The 23,287-nt window shown below is 45.4% G+C and overlaps 1 protein-coding gene across 3 annotated transcripts in view; it reads right to left on the bottom strand.

The window, feature by feature from the left end:
- rims2b (regulating synaptic membrane exocytosis 2b) overlaps positions 1-23,287 on the bottom strand; it is a 172,654-nt gene that overhangs the window by 146,821 nt on the left and 2,546 nt on the right. For all 3 annotated transcript variants that reach the window (XM_066674038.1, XM_066674037.1, XM_066674040.1), the window contains exon 3: positions 6,579-6,789. In XM_066674038.1, coding sequence (XP_066530135.1) covers positions 6,579-6,789 — 211 coding nt within the window. The remainder of the gene's footprint in view (positions 1-6,578; positions 6,790-23,287) is intronic.

The following is a 23,287-nucleotide window of genomic DNA, read 5'->3' on the forward strand; positions in this document are numbered from 1 at the left end:
GTTCACCGTCCCTAGTGTGTGTGAAGAATTGCTCACTAGGGTTTATTTCTGTGTTTCTTCTAAGAAACATCTTTGATCATAAAAGGCAGGGGTCATAACACAACCTGAACAAAGCACCAGTCACTCACACATTCACCCTATCACTCACACACTCACACCTGTGGACAGTTTCAGACACTCACCCAGTCACTCACACACTCACACCTGTGGACAGTTTCAGACACTCACCCAGTCACTCACACACTCACACCTGTGGACAGTTTCAGACACTCACCCAGTCACTCACACACTCACACCTGTGAACAGTTTCACACACTCACCCAGTCACTCACACACTCACACCTGTGGACAGTTTCACATACTCACCCAGTCACTCACACACTCACACCTGTGGACAGTTTCAGACACTCACCCAGTCACTCACACACTCACACCTGTGGACAGTTTCACACACTCACCCAGTCACTCACACACTCACCCAGTCACTCACACCTGTGGACAGTTTAACACACTCACACAGTCACTCACACACTCACCCAGTCACTCACACACTCACCCAGTCACTCACACACTCACACCTGTGGACAGTTTCACACACTCACCCAGTCACTTACACAGTCACTCACACAGTCACACCTGTGGACAGTTTCACACACTCACCCAGTCACTCACACAGTCACTCACACAGTCACACAGTCACAACTGTGGACAGTTTCACACACTCACCCAGTCACTCACACACTCACACCAGTCGACAGTTTCACACACTCACCCAGTCACTCACACACTCACACCTGTGGACTGTGTCACACACTCACCCAGTCACTCACACAGTCACACACTCACAACTGTGGACAGTTTCACACACTCACCCAGTCACTCACACCAGTCGACAGTTTCACACACTCACCGAGTCTCTCACACACTCACACCTGTGGACTGTGTCACACACTCACCCATTCACTCACACACTCACACCTGTGCACAGTTTCACACACTCACCCTGTCATTCACACACTCACCCAGTCACTCACACACTCACACCTGTGGACTGTGTCACACACTCACCCATTCACTCACACACTCACACCTGTGCACAGTTTCACACACTCACCCTGTCACTCACACACTCACCCAGTCACTCACACACTCACACCTGTTGACAGTTTTACACAATCACCCAGTCACTCACACTCTCACCCAGTCACTCCCACACTCACCCAGTCACTCACACACTCACAGCTGTGGACAGTTTCACACACTCACCCAGTCACTCACACACTCACCCAGTCACTCACACACTCACACCTGTGGACAGTTTTACACACTCACCCAGTCACTCACACACTCACCCAGTCACTCACACACTCACCCAGTCACTCACACACTCACACCTGTGGACAGTTTTACACACTCACCCAGTCACTCACACACTCACCCAGTCACTCACACACTCACACCTGTGGACAGTTTTACACACTCACCCAGTCACTCACACTCTCACCCAGTCACTCACACACTCACCCAGTTGCTCACACTCTCACACCTGTGGACAGTTTCACACACGCACCCTTTTAGCACTACTTTTAAAATTGTCACCTGCTGTCTCTTACACAGCCAGCTAAAATATTCACCTGTGTGTGTGTGTGTGTGAGCTCCATGACGTCATTGAGGCTGCACTGTAAGAGAATCTGGTCACACTGCACTGCGGGGGCAACTCGATCTGACCCTCAGAGTCATCCACACGACACTAAACACACCACGCCATGTCACTGACACTCTCTCTCTCACACACACACACACACACACACACACACACACACACACAGAGAGAGAGAGAGAGAGAGAGAGAGTACAGATTTTAGACCTGCTAAAACTCATGCAGTGAAAGGTGTGAGTGGGAAAGCATTATTTTTTACTTTGAGGTGCATATTGTTGGCTGGAGGTCTCGCACCAGGTGGGATTAGAAGACCTTTATTACCTGACTGACTGACTGACTGACTCACTTTCTTGAAACAGATGTGTGTGAGTGTGAGTGTGTGGTCCCTAGTACAATCTGTGGGTGGTGCCTGGTACAGTCTGTGGGTGGTGCCTGGTACAGTCAGAGGGTGGTCCAAGGTATGGTCTGTGGGTGGTCCCTGGTACAGTCTGTGTGTCATCCCTGGTACAATCTATTAACCGTTTCATGATCTATGGGTGCTCCCTGCTACAGTCTATGGCTGGCCCCTTGTATGGTCTGTGATTGGGCCCTGATACAGTCTGTGGGTGGTCCGTGATACAGTCTGTTTGTGGCCCCTGATATGGTCTTTGGGTGGTACCTGGTATGGTCTGAAGGTGGTCCCTGGTAAAGTCTGTGGGTGGTCTGTGGTTTGTCCCTGATACAGTCTGTGGGTGGTCCGTGATATGGGCTGTTTGTGGCCCCTGGTATGGTCTGTGGATGGTACCTGGTACGGTCTGTAGGTGGTCCCTGGTAGAGTCTTTGGGTGGTCCCTGGTATGGTCTGTGGTTTGTCCCTGATACAGTCTATGGCTGGCCCCTTGTATGGTCTGTGATTGGGCCCTGATACAGTCTGTGGGTGGTCCGTGATACAGTCTGTTTGTGGCCCCTGATATGGTCTTTGGGTGGTACCTGGTATGGTCTGAAGGTGGTCCCTGGTAAAGTCTGTGGGTGATCTGTGGTTTGTCCCTGATACAGTCTGTGGGTGGTCCGTGATATGGTCTGTTTGTGGCCCCTGGTATGGTCTGTGGATGGTACCTGGTACGGTCTGTAGGTGGTCCCTGGTAGAGTCTGTGGGTGGTCCCTGGTATGGTCTGTGGTTTGTCCCTGATACAGTCTGTGGGTGGTCTGTGATTCAGTCTGTTTGTGGCCCCTTTTATGGTTTGTGTGTGGTAACTGGTACAGTCTTTAGGTGGTCCCTGTTACACTCTGTACTACCCTGGTACAGTCTATGGGTGGTCCCTTATATGGTCTGTGGTTGGTCTCTGAAACAGTCTGTGCGTGGTCCGTGATACAGTCTGTTTGTGGCCCCTGGTATGGTCTGTGGATAGTCCCTAGTATGGCCATTGGGTGGTTCTTAGTACAGTCTGGGGGTTGGTCCCTGGTACAGTTTGTTGGCAACACAACAAAATTGAGCGAATTTTAAATTTATCCAAAGTAGGAGGGAACCAATGAACACAGGGTGAAGTTTAATGCTGTGGCTCTGGACTCTGGTTCATTTCCAGAGGTGTTACCGAGCCAGACAGAACATGACGAGCACTGCGCTGTGTCGTGTGGTCAGTGCTGAGCTCATCCTCTCCTGAACCCCTGCTAAACACCATGCATTATGCACACACTGCAATATTCAGGAGCTGTGGGTAGAGGATTAGTCACTGATTAACAACTGACCAGTAAAACTATTCTCCACATCGTCTAGAAGAGGACACTGAAAAGGATTTGAAGGAGACATGTGCTGCCCTCTAGTGGAAACACTCCTAAATAACTTGCAGTTCCTCTGACTTCAGATCAAGTCGCTGTATTTATTTACCCTTTTGGTATTGTCTTAATTCCACTAAACACTTAACTACGATTGTCATATTCTACACTGGCCACTTCAATGGAGATGAAAACCCTGGGTTTCCACTGGTCACTTCCCAGGGCCCGTCAGCACAGTTTATAAACACACACAGTTTCGCAGCACAGGACACTGAGGGATTACAGTCTCTAACTGTGCACAGGTAAAGTTGAGTGAACAGGGAGGGGCTATAACTACTTCATACACAAATATTCAACTGCAATATCAAATGGATGTGTTTGTCTGATATGAGTGTGTGTGTGTGTGTATATGTGAGTGTGTACTATATAATACTGTGTGTACTATATGTGATTGTATGTATTATATAGGAGTGTGTACTATATATGTGAGGGTGTAATATGTGAGTGGGTGTGTACTATATAACATAGTGTGTACTATATGTGCATGTACTATATGTGAGAGTGTAATGTGCGTGTGAGTGTGTACTATATATATGTGAGTGTAATATGTATGTGAGTGTGTACTATATATGTTAGTGTAATATGTATGTGAGTGTGTACTATATATGTGAGAGTGTAATATGTATGTGAGTGTGTACTATATCTGTGAGAGTGTAATATGTATGTGAGTGTGTACTATATATGAGAGAGTGTAAAATGTATGTGAGTGTGTAATATGTATGTGATTGTGTACTATATATGTGAGAGTGTAATGTATGTGAGTGTGTACTATATATGTGAGAGTGTAATATGCATGTGAGTGTGTACTATATATGTAAGAGTGTAATATGCATGTGAGTGTGTACTATATATGTTAGTGTAATATGTATGTGAGTGTGTACTATATATGTGAGAGTGTAATATGTATGTGAGTGTGTACTATATCTGTGAGAGTGTAATATGTATGTGAGTGTGTACTATATATGTGAGAGTGTAATATGTATGTGAGTGTGTACTATATCTGTGAGAGTGTAATATGTATGTGAGTGTGTACCATATATGAGAGAGTGTAATATGTATGTGAGTGTGTAATATGTATGTGATTGTGTACTATATATGTGAGGGTGTAACGTGAGTGTGTACTATATATGTGAGAGTGTAATATGCATGTGAGTGTGTACTATATATGTAAGAGTGTAATATGCATGTGAGTGTGTACTATATATGTGAGAGTGTAATATGCATGTGAGTGTGTACTATATCTGTTAGAGTGTAATATGCATGTAGTGTGTACTATATATGTGAGAGTGTAATATGTATGTGAGTGTGTACTATATCTGTGAGAGTGTAATATGTATGTGAGTGTGTACCATATATGAGAGAGTGTAATATGTATGTGAGTGTGTAATATGTATGTGATTGTGTACTATATATGTGAGGGTGTAACGTGAGTGTGTACTATATATGTGAGAGTGTAATATGCATGTGAGTGTGTACTATATATGTAAGAGTGTAATATGCATGTGAGTGTGTACTATATATGTGAGAGTGTAATATGCATGTGAGTGTGTACTATATCTGTTAGAGTGTAATATGCATGTAGTGTGTACTATATATGTGAGAGTGTAATATGTATGTAGTGTGTACTATATATGTGAGAGTGTAATATGCATGTGAGTGTGTACTATATGTGATTGTATGTACTATATGTGCGAGTGTGTACTATATCTGTGAGAGTGTAATATGCATGTGAGTGTGTACTATGTATGTGAGAGTGTAATATGCATGTGAGTGTGTACTATATGTGTGCGTGTGTACTATATATGTGAGAGTGTAATATGTATGTGAGTGTGTACTATGCATGTGAGTGTGTACTATATATGTGAGAGTGTAATATGCATGTGAGTGTGTACTATATCTGTGAGAGTGTAATATGCATGTAGTGTGTACTATATATGTGAGAGTGTAATATGCATGTGAGTGTGTACTATATATGTGAGAGTGTAATATGCATGTGAGTGTGTACTATATCTGTGAGAGTGTAATATGTATGTAGTGTGTACTTTATATGTGAGAGTGTAATATGCATGTGAGTGTGTACTATATGTGATTGTATGTACTATATGTGCGAGTGTGCACTATATATGTGAGAGTGTAATATGTATGTGAGTGTGTACTATATATGTAAGAGTGTAATATGCATGTGAGTGTGTACTATATCTGTGAGAGTGTAATATGCATGTAGTGTGTACTATATATGTGAGAGTGTAATATGCATGTGAGTGTGTACTATATATGTGAGAGTGTTATATGCATGTGAGTGTGTACTATATCTGTGAGAGTGTAATATGTATGTAGTGTGTACTATATATGTGAGAGTGTAATATGCATGTGAGTGTGTACTATATGTGATTGTATGTACTATATGTGCGAGTGTGTACTATATCTGTGAGAGTGTAATATGCATGTGAGTGTGTACTATGTATGTGAGAGTGTAATATGTATGTGAGTGTGTACTATGTATGTGAGTGTAATATGCATGTGATTGTGTACTATATGTGTGCGTGTGTACTATATATGTGAGAGTGTAATATGTATGTGAGTGTGTACTATGTATGTGAGAGTGTAATATGTATGTGAGTGTGTACTATGCATGTGAGTGTGTACTATATGTGATTGTATGTACTATATGTGCGAGTGTGTACTATATCTGTGAGAGTGTAATATGTATGTGTGTACTATATCTGTGAGAGTGTAATATGTATGTGAGTGTGTACTATATATGTGAGAGTGTAATATGCATGTGAGTGTGTACTATGTATGTGAGAGTGTAATATACATGTGAGTGTGTACTATATGTGTGCGTGTGTACTATATATGTGAGAGTGTAATATGTATGTGAGAGTGTAATATGTATGTGAGTGTGTACTATGTATGTGAGAGTGTAATATGCATGTGAGTGTGTACTATATATGATTGTATGTACTATATGTGTGAGTACTACATATGAGTGTGTATTATAAATGTAATCTATCTTGTGAATGTATGTGTGTGTGTGTGTGTGTGTACTATATATGAGCATGTGTACCATTTCATAGAGTGTGTTCTTCAAGTGAGAGTGTGTCTACCTTGTTGGATCTCAGAGAGACGCGTCCCCCACAGCGAGCGCAGAACTTGGTTTGGCAATATGAACACACGTGACCGCAGCCGTCTGCGAACTTGGTTTTGTGGCAGATTCCGCAGGTGGGAGAGTCGCTCTTCTGCTCCTGAGGCTTCTGAGCTTCTTCCCCAATCTTCTTCACCTGGTCTTTGTACATCTCAAACTGCTGGTGCAGCTTCCTGAACACAGGAGGAAACAGGTACAGAAATCACAGCTCTGAAGTATGTCTACAGTGCTCTCTGTACTTTAGAGCTCAGGTGACAGAATATCAACAATGAAATGTTGTTTATAGACAGTAAACACTACCAGATTACTGTATACGGCTCAGTACACCAGCTCAATGGATAAAGAACAGTGTGTGTACTATATCTCCAACAGATTATTCACACCCCTTTTTAATGCATGACCTCAGCTGCTTTAAGGCGTTCCCACTGTGGACTCAGACGTTGAACTGTGCACACACAGTGTGTATAATCACTGTGAAATTAGATGTTCTGATGCCAGTGATCATTAGTGTACCATCGCTTTTGGGAACAAAACCATCCAAAAATCAGAACCTGGCCTCCATGAGGCTTTAATGGCTGAATGGTATCAAATCCTCACAGCAATGTTCCTCCACATCTGGTGTAAAGCTTTCCCAGGGGAGTAGAAGCAGCAAAAGGGGAACACAATCCTAATCAATGCCCTTAAACTAGATGAGCATGCGTCCTCAAACTTTTGGCCATGAAGCGTATGTGGCGTCATGAGGCCGCATTGGAAAGTAGTGAAAGCTGGTGCAAAAGGGCACTGATCAATATCCACTGAGATGATTATTCTATAACTTTTACAGGAATATGAGCCGAATACGAGCACCAACATCAGCAAAATGAACTCAGATTAATTAAACCCAGCTCATTTAATCCCACTTCATTAGAGTGAACACATTCACTTACAGCTAGAGTAAGCCTTTTTACTGCACACATGACCTGGTGCTTTATAAAACGGTGCCTCAACGACACAGCGTATGATCTCATCATTGTCTGATTCAGGACACTTTCATATGACGTGGAAACAAGTGGATATCTGAGCGCAGTTGATGAATCAGCTTCAGTAAGTGAAATCAAGCTCCGCCCACCAGGGCCTCATTTACAGGTATCACATTCTCAGTAATGCAGATTTCTTAGTGAGCCAATGATAAGATCGAGGTGGAGCAGTTGCTGAAACTTAAAATACCTGGTTCTGTAATTTAAAAGGGTGACATTTAGGGTCTGTCCCACACCCTAATGTGCTGTCTACATAGAGAGCATTTTACATCAGAGTAGGCACACTCCCGACACGTAGGCTGTCTGACAGAGAGCTGACAATATGCTAAAATACTGAAAATAGAAATGCTCCAAAATTACTTGGAATAAAATCTTTGTACATTGAATTCCACTGAAAATTAAGAACATATTTTTTCCCTTCTCCTGTAAAGTTACTATTTTAGAGATACATGTTGTTCTTTGGGGCGGCAGGTAGTGTTGCAGTCACACAGCTCCAGAGATCTGGGGTTGGGGGTTCGAGTCCCACTCCGAGAGACTGTTGCCAATCCACCTACCAACATGTGTTTTTGGACTGTGGGAGGAAACCGGAGCAGCCGGAGGAAACCCACGTGGACACGGAGAGAACATGTGAGGAGTTTGTTGTGTTCTCCCTGTATCTGCATGGGTTTCCCCCCATGGCCCAAAAAACACATGTTGGTAGGTGGATTGGTGACTCAAAAGTGTCCATAGATGCGAGTGTGTGAGTGAATGTGTAAGTGTGTGTCGTCCCGGAAGAACTGGACGTTCAGCACCTGTTCCTTTAAATGATAATGAGCCGCTCTCTGTTCACCCCGACCCCGAGCGCACAGCAGTGAGGAGCGAGGAGCAGAAGCTCTGGTTTTTAGCCGTTTTATCTCAGTTCTCTTATTTCTCCGCGCTCGTTGTGTCTGTTTTGCTGAGTTTACCCTCGTTTATGTGCCCTCACATAAACACGGGTCCAGCGCTGTGATTGGACAGATTCAGGCGAGGGGGCGGGGCCATTCTAAAGTCTCTGCACTTGACGTCAGAAGCGGAGCAGAATCAGAACGACTCGTTTTATGCTGTGTTTTCAGATTTAGGCAGCACAGAGAAAACTGACTGGGTGGGTCTTGTTTCACAGTGTGTGTGTTGGTGGACTCCAGATCCACACAATAATGTGAACATGCACCGAACAAGGAATTTCTTCATATTATGTCCCGTTTTATTATGAGGTGATCAATTATCTGTATCTCTACCTCATAGTTCCAGAGCTAAAAGATACACTCAATGAAATTTTCATAAAATAAATCACATTTTTGATCCAAACTATTGCTTCAACCACCTCTTACACCTGGGACTAACTTCACTAATTAAGCTCATAATAGACCAGACCTCTCCCGGTCACCCAATCCGCAGCTAACATTAGCCTTCACTGAACTTGGCCTTGAGCCTGAGACTCTGAATCAATTTCCATCTCTCAGGAGTGCGCACTCATCACTTTCCCATCGATCCGCTGGGCATTTGCTGTTTTTAAGGCCCACGGAGTGAAATATGTGACTTCACAAGACGCTACATATGCTGGGGATCGTTATGCTCGGCTCGGAGCGGCAGAAATCGAAAGCGTCCACACCGGAGCTGTCCAGGACATTACGGCGAGATCCGAGGGTCATCGTTCACGCTCAGTTCAGCGGGTGAGGGACTGGGGGACGTATTGATGGAGAACGGAGGGGGAGTGCAGTGTCAGGAGTGTGGTAGTCTCATTTACCAGCTGCTAACTGCTTCGATGGAAACGGTTGAATTTTGCTGCTTTAAAGATGTGGAGCTGTGAAATTCACAACCTTCTTTAAAGGAACAGTAGGTAGTAATTTTACCTTAACATTACAGATTCAAAATTATTGTGATGCTACATTGACCTCTGTAAGGGAGCATAGTGCCTTTGTATTTGTGACTCAATGTGTTCAGCACTGCAGAACCTGCACTATGTAACATTTTGAGGTGGGTAGGACATGACCAAAGGAAACAAACTAGTATACAGAAAGCTTGCAAGCATATCTCAGTTATGTGATACTAGAAGGGAGGGGCTGGTGCTCTCTCCTGGGTGTGTTTCTGCCTTGCGTCCAGTGACTCACAGCAAGCCAAAGATGAATAAATGTTCACTTCATAATCACACATTTATACGTTTTTTTTTTAAAAGCATTCCTTTGATATCTTTGAAGCAGGTCACAAAGAGGTGATCTGATGTGTCTTTGTTTCCTGTGGGTGTGTTTTTGTTGTAGCCCGTTTTGAAAATCCTCTGTCCCTTGTTCCTTTTGCAGGCTTTGGAAACCACAGCAACGGCGGCGGTAACGTCAAGCGGTGTTTACTCATGGTGTATTGGCGTGTTGTTGTTGTTTGGGACTGAACACAGCTCCGTCATCAGTTCAGACAGATCAGTAGAGTTTGTTCCTTCCTTGTTGCAGCGTCCAGCTCTCGCTGGATTCTTTTGTCGGCCACTGATCCAAGGAGCGTTTGAACCTCTTCAAAAGACCACGGCGTAATTTTACGAGCTGCCGTCGTGAGTAGGAAAAAACCAAACGTGATCTCTGCTGCAGCTGGAGATTTTACAGATGGAGAGTTGGTGCTGGTCGTCTGCGTTGCGTGGCGTAGAGTGGCGACTCTCTCTGGACAATCAGCGCTCTGCAAGGTTTACACGCCATGGTTTAGTCCCTACTTGACTCGCTCTGAGCCACAAGAGAACAGGCACTAAACAAGAATCCGCTTCCAGAACCAGGACCTGATTTAACTGATACAGAAAAAGCAGTAGAGTTAGTGCTGGTCGTCTGCATTGCGTGGCGTAGAGTGATGACTCTCTCTGGACAATCAGCGCTCTGCAAGGTTTACACACCACGGTTTAGTCCCTACTCGACTCGCTCTGAACCACGAGAGAACAGCCACTAAACAAGAACCTGCTTCCAGAAACAAGACCTGATTTAACTAACACAGAAAAAGCAGTAGAGTTAGTGCTGGTCGTCTGTGTTGCGTGGCGTAGAGTGACGACTCTCTCTGGACAATCAGCACTCTGCAAGGTTTACACACCACGGTTTAGTCCCTACTCGACTCGCTCTGAACCACGAGAGAACAGCCACTAAACAAGAACCTGCTTCCAGAAACAAGACCTGATTTAACTAACACAGAAAAAGCAGTAGAGTTAGTGCTGGTCGTCTGTGTTGCGTGGCGTAGAGTGACGACTCTCTCTGGACAATCAGCACTCTGCAAGGTTTACACACCACGGTTTAGTCCCTACTCGACTCGCTCTGAACCACGAGAGAACAGCCACTAAACAAGAACCTGCTTCCAGAAACAAGACCTGATTTAACTAACACAGAAAAAGCAGTAGAGTTAGTGCTGGTCGTCTGTGTTGCGTGGCGTAGAGTGACGACTCTCTCTGGACAATCAGCACTCTGCAAGGTTTACACACCACGGTTTAGTCCCTACTCGACTCGCTCTGAACCACGAGAGAACAGCCACTAAACAAGAACCCAATTCCAGAACCAGGACCTGAATTAACTGATACAGAAAAAGCAGTAGAGTTAGTGCTGGTCATCTGCATTGCGTGGCGTAGAGTGATGACTCTCTCTGGACAATCAGCGCTCTGCAAGGTTTACACACCACGGTTTAGTCCCTACTCGACTCGCTCTGAACCACGAGAGAACAGCCACTAAACAAGAACCTGCTTCCAGAAACAAGACCTGATTTAACTAACACAGAAAAAGCAGTAGAGTTGGTGCTGGTCGTCTGCGTTGCGTGGCGTAGAGTGAAGACTTTCTCTGGACAATCAGCGCTCTGCAAGGTTTACACGCCATGGTTTAGTCCCTACTCGACTCGCTCTGAACCACGAGAGAACAGCCACTAAAAAACATAATGCAGTGGAAAAGCACAATTTGTTCCTTAACGTAGCTTTTTCAATTTTACCGTAAACGACAGTGCACACTCTGCTCATGAGTCACACATTCATTCACTTTTTTGATTCTCTTTTCTCCAAGGATGTCATATACCTCCTCTCCTCTCTTATTCTATCCATTTTTAATCATACTCATTCTGCTTTAATTCTACCTAAACATCCCAGTTTCCTGAGCACTGTAAATAGTCTGTGAGCTTGTCTTGTTCACTGAGATGTCTCTTTTATACATGTAACACACTCAGTAAAACAAAGTGGTTCTGATGTAAAGATGTGTCTCATTTCCTGTTAAAGAAAGTTTATGAGTCATTTGTTTTTAGGATGTGGTTTTTAACAGAGGCCTGTTTAAGAACACAGCACAAATCATCACCGTGAGCTCCTCAAACTTCAGTAAACTTCAGCTTCCCATCACAATCATCCCAGGGGTTTCATTCATTCATCCATTTTCAATAACCACTTCATCCTGGGTCTGGAACACACCACACTTCACACACATACTGTGGAGACCCGAGGTGGGGACTGAAGCCACTCCCACAGGGGTTCACACTACAGGGCTGAACACCACTCACTGCTACTTCCGGGGACGCTAGGCGTCTACAGCAGGTTTGGGGCAGGTCTCTTTTCCTCTGTACTTACGACTTAGGGTCCTCTCCAGTGGGCGACTTTGCCTGTAGGACATTATTAACCAGCTCACTGAGGCCACTTAGAGGTCTCCACCTGTTCAGATAAGCACAGCAAAGTCAGAAACGTCTTTACCCCTGGTCAAGGGAGAGTACCCTAACATGTCGCACTGGGTTCAGGACAGCAGCAGGCGCTAATGAGGGAATATATGGGAAAACGAAGGCCTCCACATGGTTAAGGGTATTTTTTCTAACGTTGCTAAAGGCATCTGAGGTCCCTGAGGCTATGACACATTACATACATTTTAAATAAACATTGACAGCCTCATTATTCAGTTCAGAGTTTTTGCTGAGGTGGGATTTGGCGAATAAATGTAAGTGACCTGTATGTCTCTGTAATGTGAATGAAGGTTTGTGCGGCTCCGTCCCAAAAGCGGCCCAAAGCCCTGTGTAGTGCACAGTGTAGGTCCTTAAAATAACAGCTTCTTCACCCACTGCACCATCCGACTACCACACATCTGTTTATATCCAGCTCTAACCTGCACTGCTCCTTTTCTAACATTCAGTGTGGTATTTTGGTGCCGAAGCTGTAGCCATAGATCACTCCCACAGTGCACTATGTAGTGTGCACGGAGCCATTTGAGACGCAGCCTGGAGTCGCTGTTGGTGCTGGAAGTCCGATCTGATTGTGCGTATCCGATCTAGGAGCTCATATGAAAGTGACTTGAACCTGATTTAAATAGATGGGATTTGTCTTGACCACGCAGAGCTGAAAACAATCAGATCTGAGTCACATTAAAGTAACAATATGTGGAATTTTTATCAGCTCTTTTTTCTCCATTGTTCGCCCAACTTCTAAAGGCTGACACATCGTCCTCAGAGAACACACTTTCACACATTAATACACACTGTTTATGCAGAATTCCACACTGGAGCACATGGAACAAAACCTTGTATCTCCATTTTTGCTCTCTGCTGTAAGCACAAGACAAAACTAAATCATAATTAGACCATTGTTCCCCAATTTAATTAATATATGTCAATCAGCCACAAGATTAAAACCACTGAAAGGTGACGTGAGTAACACAGAGGGTTGTTTGCAGCGCCCCCTGTTGAGGAGGAGGGGTGTTACAGTCAGATGAAGCAGGAGAAACAGTCAGCGTAAGGATCTGAGGGGCACACTGTGATGGTTATAATGTTTTGGTCGGAGAGTCTCCAGAACTAAGGCCTGTTGACGGTGTGCAGTGGTCAGCACCGACCCAAATGGACACAAATGACCAAAACATTATGACCATTCTACTGACCATCCCAGGGGGGCTCAAACGTTCACATCCAACCGTATGGAGGAGCAGTGGAAAGCGGAGGAAACTACAGGAACACGGACTGAACGCTGGACTGAGAGAGGGGTGTCACAGGGCGGAGAAATAAAGAAGTGACCAGGCCCTAGGAATTCTGGGAGATGGAGTTTTCTGTACTTACTGAGGGGATGGGGGCTTTGGCTCTTCAGTCGGAGCGTTCCTAGAAAGATATTTATACAGAGCTCAGTGTGTGTGTGTGTGTGTGTGTGTGTGTGTGTGTGTGTGTGTGTGTGTGTGGAGAACAGAACAGTGGGTAAAGAAGCATGCAAAATACACAGTAAATAAAATTAAACAACATTACATATAAATAATAACGCATTAAAATGAAATAAGAATTTAAAAACACAAACCAACAATTACACAATAAGATTTGATAAAACAAACAGAAATAATAATCAAAGCAAATAAAAAGGGTTATTGTTCTGGGCACACTCTGGAAGCAGCTGCACATGAGCCTAAGGTGAGTGCTCAATTGCAAGCGTGGGCCAGAGACGTGTAATACCCCCAGCACTGGGCGGTGGAGCGGTGGAACGGTGTTCTCTGGAGGATGGAGCTCCATTTGAGACGAGATGGAATGCTAACCATCCAACTTCACCTGAGCACACTGTTGTTTATAGGCTGATCTAGTGTATAAAGTGTATGGAGCATATGGTGTGTGTGTGTGTGTGTGTACCTAACACACTGAGGCAGAAGTTAGAGCAGGTCTTAATCCTGTTACACAACTTACTCAGGGCACTTTAACACTGCAGGACACTGGTCTGGAGCGTCGTAAACCCAGCTCTAACCCACTGCAGAGCAGCACGTGTTTTTTTATTAAAATTACGAACATTGCCTTTAAATAAATCTCACTTAAATTAAAACTAGGTCAGACCTGATGGGGACCCTGGGATCCCCCCACTCTGCCATTCACTCTCATTGTGATGCCCCACTGAGCTGTAACAGGGAGAACAGAGCTTCTATTGCTGCTACTCTGGGCTCAGCACTGCAGAAACTGCACTATGTAACTTTAGGAAGAGGGTAGGAAACCACACCCTCCGAGGTGTTCTCCCTGTTACAGCTCAGTGGAGCAATGATTTTGAAGCTGTAACTTTGAGGTAAAAATAAAACAGAGTTTCTTGAAAGTTTAGAAATAAATTTCCACGCTGTCAACAAAAGGATTTTGGGGTTAGTACCATCTCTTCAGCGCCCCCTTTAGGTCCAGGTCTGTGCCTCTACACGGCGCTGCACCAACTGCTTCTATTTTAACATTAGGTAGGAACATTGCTGTGTGAATTTGATGGCACTCGGCCATGAGAGACTTTAGTAAACTCAGATGCTGATGTTCTGCGCTCAAAGGAATGGAATGGAACGTCATCGAAGTTCAGAACACGGTTCCACTGCTCCACAGCACAGTGCTGGGGGCTTTATTCTCCTTTTCTATGTGGTCTGTACAAACCTATTGACTTGTGGTGTACGTTAAATGTTTAAATGTTATTGTATGTAAATCCAATACTTTGTTTTCTTCAGTGCCAGGATTTTCTGCTTGGAGTCACTTCTTCGAGTGAAGAACTTAAGGCGGTTCCAGATTGTTTCATTTAAGCAGTACAGATGAACTAACAGCCCTAATTATGGAGTATTAACCCTTTAAACTGGACGCTCTGTGCTGATGTGTGTGGAGAAAACACCAGTGCTGCCTGTCGGTAACAAGATTAAATTCTGTCACCAGCCAATTAGCACAGTCCACCTTAAATAACACTGTAAATACAGCCGAGACCAAAAAGCAGCCAACCGCGGCTATTCTGGGAGTGTCTGGCTATACATACCACCTGGCCACTTTATTAGAAACCCCATATATCTACTGCCACACCCTGGCCAATTTATTAGAAACCCCATGTTTTTACAGCCACACACTGGCCACTTTATTAGAAACCCCATATTTCTACTGCCACACACTGGCCATTTTATTAGAAACACCATGTTTTTACAGCCAATCACTGGCCATTTTATTAGAAACCCCATATTTCTACTGCCACACACTGGCCACTTTATTAGAAACCCCATATTTCTACTGCCACACACTGGCCATTTTATTAGAAACCTCATGTTTTTACAGCCAATCACTGGCCATTTTATTAGAAACCCCATATTTCTACTGCCACACACTGGCCATTTTATTAGAAACACCATGTTTCTACAGCCACACACTGGCCACTGTATTAGAAACCCCATGTTTCTACTGCCACACCCTGGCCACTTTATTAGAAACCCCATATTTCTACTGCCACACACTGGCCATTTTATTAGAAACCCCATGTTTGTACTGCTACACACTGGCCATTATATTAGAAAACCCCTGTTTCTACTGCCACACCCTGGCCACTTTATTAGAAACCCCATGTTTTTACAGCCACATACTGGCCATTTTATTAGAAACCCCATATTTCTACTGCCACACCCTGGCCACTTTACTAGAAATCCCATGTTTTTACAGCCACACACTGGCCACTTTATTAGAAACCCCATATTTCTACTGCCACACACTGGCCATTTTATTAGAAACACCATGTTTCTACAGCCACACACTGGCCACTTTATAAGAAACCCCATGTTTCTACTGCCACACCCTGGCCACTTTATTAGAAACCCCATATTTCTACTGCTACACACTGGCCATTATATTAGAAAACCCATGTTTCTACTGCCACACACTGGCCACTTTATTAGAAACCCCATATTTCTATTGCCACACACTGGCCACTTTTTTAGAAACCCCATGTATCTACTGCCACACCCTGGCCACTTTATTAGAAACCCCATGTTTTTACAGCCACACACTGGCCACTTTATTAGAAACCCCATATTTCTACTGCCACACACTGGCCATTTTATTAGAAACCCCATGTTTTTACAGCCAATCACTGGCCACTTCATTAGAAACCCCATATTTCTATTGCCACACACTGGCCACTTTTTTAGAAACCCCATGTATCTACTGCCACACCCTGGCCACTTTATTAGAAACCCTATATTTCTACTGCCACACTCCAGCCCCTGCTTCAGCAACACACACCTTAAAAAATTCCCCACTGTTTTCTGTGTCCACTCATTATTCATGTTTTCACCTTACACTGGGCCATTTTATCAAGTGACCACCGACACCAACAAGCTCACAGTTAGCAGCACAGTGGTGTAAAGTATCGCTGAGATAAACCCTCTCTAAGTGGTTTAAGAGGTGAGGAGGCAATCAGCCAAGTACAGCCCACCCAGCGTGGTGTCCTTAAAACACCCCTAAAGACCAGTGTGGCTGAGGGTCTGCAGTGTGGAGCGTGTACAGAGAGTCTGAGATATATTTAAAGGGAAAGTACACCCTAGGTTCATCTAGTTTTAAGAAAATCTTGGAAGTGGGAGTGGCCATTGCAAGGGTACTGTAGATGAGGGCGGGCTCTGTTACAGTTATGTTTTCAATGCATGGGATCAACAAGTGCTAACAGACACTATCCGCCAATAAGAGAGCGGCACACCATGGGCGGGGACACTGATTGAATAATTTGCATACTGTGACAACACAAAGCTACGGCATCCAACTCAATCCAAACGTATTAAATGGTATTCAGACACAGGTTTCAGACACTATGACTGTGTCATAGTGTGATCAGCACTGAGATTGAACCATCACCCCAATCTAATCCTGTGGGGGTTCTGAACAATGAAGAACAGGAGGAAAGGGGGCAAACAAAGTATGCAGAGCAACAGATGGACTACAGTCTGTAAGTGCAGAACTACAAAGTGCTGCTGTGTGATCAGTGGAGCTGAGAGAAAGAACAGTGAGTGGAGAAACAAGGCGGTGGTCCTAACGTGATGGCTGATTATTAACCTTAATATTTTGAGCTTACATAAAGTATTAACGTGCTACACTGTTTCTTACTAACAGGACGTGATGGACTGTTGCTACGACAACACACGTCATACCAAGCTGCAGCGGCAACGGCGTTTTTATTAAAAGGCCAACTCAAACATCTCCCTCTGCACTGTGTAGAGCACAGTGTGGGTCATAAATAACAGCTTCTGCACTAAAATAAGTGTATTTATGTCAAACAATAAACCCATTTCTACCTGATACAAGGTTCACAGTCCCATCTCTGAGGGCAGTGCTATTAGTTTATAATCTGTGAAGCTCACTATGTAGAGAGTAGGGAAATATTTGGGACAGAGCCAAACATTTCCAGACTTTTCCTTCCTTTCCGATTCCCGTTGTGTGGGACAATAGTGTCCATCGTTTACCGTCCTCAAACATCGACTGGTTCCGAGTGCGCACTGGGGATTTTTAAGTGCATTCAACTTTGGCACTTGTAACTATACTTCACAATACTAGTTAAGAATAGTATTGTGTGCACAGTTGCTTTCACCAAACAACGCTGTGCATTATGGGTATGTGCGATATCCATCCATCCATCCATTATCTGTAACCGCTTATCCAATTTAGGGTCGCGGGGTGTCCAGAGCCTACCTGGAATCATCGGGCGCAAGGCGGGAATACACCCTGGAGGGGACGCCAGTCTTTCACAGGGCAACACACACACATTCACTCACACACTCACACCTACGGACACTTTCGAGTCGCCAATCCACCTGCAACGTGTGTTTTTGGACTGTGGGAGGAAACCGGAGCACCCGGAGGAAACCCACACGGACACGGGGAGAACACACCAACTCCTCACAGACAGTCACCCGGAGCGGGAAATGAACCCACAACCTCCAGGCCCCTGGAGCTGTGTGACTGCGACACTACCTGCTGCACCACCGTGCCGCGATGTGCGATATCCACTAGAGTATATCAGTTATGTTTTACAATATGATTTCAAACATTGCTACAAAATGGTGGAACCCCAAAACAGTGCACTATGTAGTGAGTAGGGCACAGTGTCATACACGGAATGGGTGTAGCTTAGATTGGCTACTAACGTCTGGACGGAGGCTAAATCTAATATTGTCCACCTGAGACACGGGACAGATGAAGGGTCCTGGACCAGTAGCTCACCTGACAGTGCTCTCAGACCTTCTGATCCCTCGCTGCAGCTTAGAGCTCGGCTAACTCCAGACCAGCCCTCGGACTAATAGGATCTGAGACGGTGATTAATCGTTGGGATCCCAAACAAGCACCATCCATCTGTTGCTCTGCATACTTTATACGCTCTTCAGGGCTCAGGACCCCCACAGAGCAGGTGTGGTGTGGTGGTGGATTATTCTCAGCGCTGCAGTGACACTGACGTGGTGGTGGTGTGTTAGTGTGTGTTGTGCTGGTGTAGAGTGGATCAGACACAGCAGTGCTGCTGGAGTTTTTAAACCCCTCAGTGTCTGGACTGAGAACAGTCCACCGACCAAAAACATCCAGCCGACAGCGTCCTGTGTCACTGATGAAGGACTAGAGGACCTTCACTGGACTGGAGTCTTGAAGTGTGAGAGTGAGGTGCTGATATCGAGTGTTTACTACCGGCTTTAATCTGATTGACCTCAAACACGTCCAGATCCTGCAGAGGCACAGTGACTCACCCTGATCTGACCACATCACCACAGCTCTGCTCTGGGTCAGGTCTCAGACAACTGAGAACACGGGTAAAAATATTTCCCTTTCCCTCCCTCAGATCTACAGTATTCAAACACTATCCTGACAACAGATGAGCTGCAGACTCTAACTGTACCCCAGCAAGATCAGTCAGAGGGGTGTCTGATAAAGTGAAACATCACTTACTATCTGAATAAGTTAAAGGTGCCCTCCTCTGAATCAGGGATTATTATAAAGGGCCTGAGAAACTCCAGCAGTGTGTGACAACACGAGCCCGGGATGAGTCAAACACACCTCGAGCTGAGAGGGGTCTCCCACAAATGGTGGTATAAACAAAGCCTTGGTGAGTAGTGGGGAAACGTACTGCACTGTGCCACAGTGAAACGTTAAAAAAAAAAGCCACATTATGAATGATTGGGCAGTTTTTAAATATATATTTTCCATTCCACCTTAAAAGATCCAGGTGTTTCATTCTGGCTTTTGAGCTTCCTTCTTGTTCCTTTCCTCATTGCTTCCTATTTTAGCAAATTCAAACTCTCTGAAACAGAAGTCTGACCTTCTGTAAACTGCAATAATCGTACAATGTGTTCATCATGTCAAAGCTTTAAATGTATTATTATTATTTTTTAAACCCACACAGACACAGGGAGAACACACCAAACTCCTCACAGACAGTCACCCGGAGGAAACCCACACAGACACAGAGAGAACACACCACACTCCTCACAGACAGTCACCAGGAGGAAACCCACACAGACACAGGGAGAACACACCACACTCCTCACAGACAGTCACCCGGAGGAAACCCACACAGACACAGAGAGAACACACTACACTCCTCACAGACAGTCACCCGGAGGAAACCCACGCAGACACAGGGAGAACACACCAAACTCCTCACAGACAGACACCCGGAGGAAACCCACGCAGACACAGAGAGAATACACCAAACTCCTCACAGACAGACACCCGGAGGAAACCCACGCAGACACAGAGAGAACACACTACACTCCTCACAGACAGTCACCAGGAGGAAACCCACGCAGACACAGGGAGAACACACCACACTCCTCACAGACAGTCACCCGGAGGAAACCCACACAGACACAGAGAGAACACACTACACTCCTCACAGACAGTCACCCGGAGGAAACCCACGCAGACACAGGGAGAACACACCACACTCCTCACAGACAGTCACCCGGAGGAAACCCACACAGACACAGAGAGAACACACTACACTCCTCACAGACAGTCACCCGGAGGAAACCCACGCAGACACAGGGAGAACACACCAAACTCCTCACAGACAGTCACCCGGAGGAAACCCACGCAGACACAGAGAGAATACACCAAACTCCTCACAGACAGACACCCGGAGGAAACCCACACAGACACAGAGAGAACACACTACACTCCTCACAGACAGTCACCCGGAGGAAACCCACGCAGACACTGGGAGAACACACCAAACTCCTCACAGACATTCACCCGGAGGAAACCCACGCAGACACAGAGAGAATACACCAAACTCCTCACAGACAGACACCCGGAGGAAACCCACGCAGACACAGGGAGAACACACCACACTCCTCACAGACAGTCACCCGAAGGAAACCCACGCAGACACAGGGAGAACACACACCACACTCCTCACAGACAGACACCCGGAGGAAACCCACGCAGACACAGGGAGAACACACCACACTCCTCACAGACAGTCACCCGAAGGAAACCCACGCAGACACAGGGAGAACACACCACACTCCTCACAAACAGTGAGGATGTATATATATATATATATATATATGGTTAAAGGTGGAGCTGCGAAAACAACCAGCTTCGTAATTAAATGAATCTCTCCGTTCCACCTTAAAGAGTGTTCTTCTGTTATACCGGTGTGGTTGTAATCTACTGCACAGTAATGTGGAAAAGAGGGATTGCCAATAGGCTCTAATATGCGACTGCTGTACCATTTAAGGTGGAACGGAGTTATTCGCAAGCTTTCAGCAAACCGGCGTCAGAATAACTGCTCTTATTCGAGGGGGAACATAAGGATTCGCCAACTGTCATCTGTTAAAGTTCATATATATGTAACTGCAGCAACATTTAAGGTGGAACTGAGAGATTCCCCAGCTTACGCCTCCTGTATAAAAATGTCACCGCTACACTAGTTAAGGTGGAGCGGAGAGCTTCGCCAGCTTTCAGCTATCGAAATTCCTATTACTGCTGCACCATTTAAGGTGGAACTGAGAGATTCCCCAGCTTACGCCTCCTGTATAAAAATGTCACCGCTACACTAGTTAAGGTGGAGCGGAGAGCTTCGCCAGCTTTCAGCTATCGAAATTCCTATTACTGCTGCACCATTTAAGGTGGAACGGGGAGATATGCCAGCTTTCGTCTATTTAACTTCCTAAAAGACAATCTAACAGCGTTAGCATTAAGGTGGAACGGGCAGATTCGTCCGCTTTCGGCTAGTACCCTTCCTATGGATGCACTGCAGTGTTATTTAGGGTGGAACGGTCAAATTCGCAAGTTTGGGCTGTTACTGGCGTCTGAGTGGTAATGCTGCAGCAGTTAAGGTGGAACGGAGGGTTGGAGTATGAGGCTTAGACAGCAGCGTGGTGCTGAACACGGAGCAGTGAGGAAAACGCCATTTAAAACCACAACACACACACACACCATTCAGACGAGCCAGGAAAACGTGAATGAGAATGAACTGCATGTGTTGTTTGTTTTTTTTTCTGAAGATGGCGCCCAGAGCGAACCCAGCCCAATGGAGTAGAGGAGGAAACGAGAGGGAGCTGGTGACACTGGCCATAAAACACACACCAGCAGCACACCAGCCTTTACACACACTGCAGAGCGGTGCAGGCCCCCAGCAAGGACTCTCCGGGGCTTTTAACTCTGACAGAAAACACCCACACGCTGGGTCATACTGAGACTGTGTGTGTGAGGGGCTCAGTGACCCAACACTGAATTGGGAGAGGCTACTATAGTGAATATAGTCTTACATTTTGACTAGCTGTACAACAAGAGGGGTCTGCAATCACCTGTATCTCCCCTTTGCCTCTAGGGGGCTCTTACCCACTGTCAAAACATATTTACCATCAACAGATATTACACTTAAAGGAGCAGTATGTCATTTTCATCAACAAATATTGCTCACAATGCTTTGTATCCTTAGAGGGAACCACTTTATGGTCCAGAGAGTGGGTTACTCACCTGGCAGTGGCCATATTAAGCTGGGATTAGTACAGAAAACCACTAAGTATCAAACCACTAAGTAATGGCACTTTAATAAAACGGAGAAGAATCACATATTGCTCCTTTAATGGTTATTAATCGTGTTTAAGGCGGCTGAATTTTCAGGTTTAGCAACAACTGACAAATCAGAGATAAACGGCGTGGGACAGCAGCAATGGCCTGAAGGTTATAGACGCAGATGTGGGACCAAAAAGTCGCCAGTTTCATCCTCAGAAGAAGCCAGAGGAATAGGAGAAGAACAGTGCTTTCACATCCTTTAACATCCACAACATCCTACCCCCCGCCCCACGTCTGCTCCAAGGGACGAGTTCTCCAAATGCTTCAGATGCATCCCACACTCACCCAGTCACACACACACATTCACTCAATCACTCACCCAGTCACACACACACACACACACACACACATTCACTCAATCACACACCCAGTCACAGACACACACTCACCCAGTCACTCACACACACACCTAGTCACTCACACCTGAGGACAGTGTCACACACTCACCCAGTCACTCACAACTTTGGACAGTGTCACACACTCACCCAGTCTCACACACACACGGAAAGTTTCACACACTCACCCAGTCACTCATACACTCACACCTGAGGACAGTGTCACACACTCACCCAGTCTCACACACCTGAGGACAGTGTCACACACTCACCCAGTCTCACACACACACGGAAAGTTTCACACACTCACCCAGTCACTCATACACTCACACCTGAGGACAGTGTCACACACTCACCCAGTCTCACACACCTGAGGACAGTGTCACACACTCACCCAGTCTCACACACACACACACACACATGGAAAGTTTCACACACTCACCCAGTCACTCATACACTCACACCTGAGGACAGTGTCACACACTCACCCAGTCACTCACACACACGGACAGTTTCACACACTCACCCAGTCCCTCACACAC

This window comes from Hoplias malabaricus, chromosome 6 (genome assembly GCF_029633855.1).
Source record: "Hoplias malabaricus isolate fHopMal1 chromosome 6, fHopMal1.hap1, whole genome shotgun sequence".
NCBI lineage: Eukaryota > Metazoa > Chordata > Actinopteri > Characiformes > Erythrinidae > Hoplias > Hoplias malabaricus.